Source organism: Epinephelus moara, chromosome 10, assembly GCF_006386435.1.
Source record: "Epinephelus moara isolate mb chromosome 10, YSFRI_EMoa_1.0, whole genome shotgun sequence".
Taxonomy (NCBI): Eukaryota; Metazoa; Chordata; class Actinopteri; order Perciformes; family Serranidae; genus Epinephelus; species Epinephelus moara.
Window position 1 is genome coordinate 37,262,121 of NC_065515.1, and position 1,244 is coordinate 37,263,364.

Below are 1,244 nucleotides of genomic sequence, written 5' to 3' on the forward strand. Positions count from 1 at the left end.
TTAAGATGAACACCCAGGTACTTATAAGATGTCACCATCTCAATGTCCTTTCCCTGGATGTTCACCGGTGTTGGGGGGAGGAGTCTGCGCCTGCGGAAATCCACCATCAGCTCTTTGGTTTTCCCCGGGTTGATCTGAAGGTGGTTCCTCAGGCACCAGTCCACAAAGTCCTGGTTCAGTTCTCTGTAACATGTAGTATGTTGCTGTATAAAAATCCTCCTGGGTGGTGAGACTGCTGGCATTAGATGTGCAAGTGCGACGGTAAATGTATACCTGACAGTCACAGTTGATAAGAATCAAAGATTCCTTGGTCTAACCCTTGATATTCCATAGGAAATGCTTGGGGTCATTTTTGACCCCACTTGGGTAGTGATACAAAAACAACAATTTCTTAAAATGTATTTTTTTTTTTTTTTTTTGAATGCAAATGGCCTCATGTCAAATACGTGTTTTATGAGGAATACCTGGAATATGAAATGATAAAAACTTTTAATTCCATAGATATTGAAGAAAAACAACCCCTGGGGTCATTTTAGACCCCACTTATGCATCTAAGGGTTAAGGTGCATAAGTTAAACACATATCTCACCACCGTCCATACACCATATACCCTCCTCAAGCAAATCTCCACCCCCCCATCTCTCACTCACACATTCCATTCATCATCCATAGCAAACATACTCTACCATCCTACTGTCAGAACATACATACTACATACCATTTAAAACACAGCTCCCAGTCTGACACTTGTTAAATAATCAATAATAATGAATATAAAGTGCTGAGTGTCAGAGCAAAAAGTTCAGCTTCATTTAGGGAAGAAGCTATTCCTAAATCTACTAGTCCTTGCATTAATACATCTGTAGCATCTTCCTGAGGGGAGAAGTCCAAACAATGAGTGACCAGGGTGTGAACAGTCTTGTGTGATTTTTTTTTGGCTTCGATGAGCAGTCTTGAGTTGGCAATCTTTGAAGTGATTTTTTAGAACCCCCCCTCAGCCAAAATATTTATGGGGTGCTGTTTGTAAAGTGTCTCACGCTGAAAATAACATCAACATTTTGCTACATTTAGCTTCAAACAATGTTTAAAAAAGTGTTGTGAATTTTTTAACATCACCTTTTACCACATTTACAGCAATATTTGTTAACTTAGAAATATATTAAATAGTTAAATCTAAATATTAAATGTGGCACCTAAATGTTAAATGTTAAATCTAAATATTAAATCTAAATCTAAATCTAAAT

At 37.5% G+C, this 1,244-nt stretch overlaps 1 protein-coding gene across 1 annotated transcript in view; it reads left to right on the plus strand.

Moving 5' to 3' along the window:
- The first annotated feature begins 894 nt into the window (after nt 1–894).
- Nucleotides 895–1,244, plus strand: part of LOC126396955 (GTPase IMAP family member 8-like) — a 4,366-nt gene continuing 4,016 nt past the window's right edge. The window contains exon 1 of the mRNA XM_050055357.1: nt 895–907. Coding sequence (XP_049911314.1) covers nt 895–907 — 13 coding nt within the window. The remainder of the gene's footprint in view (nt 908–1,244) is intronic.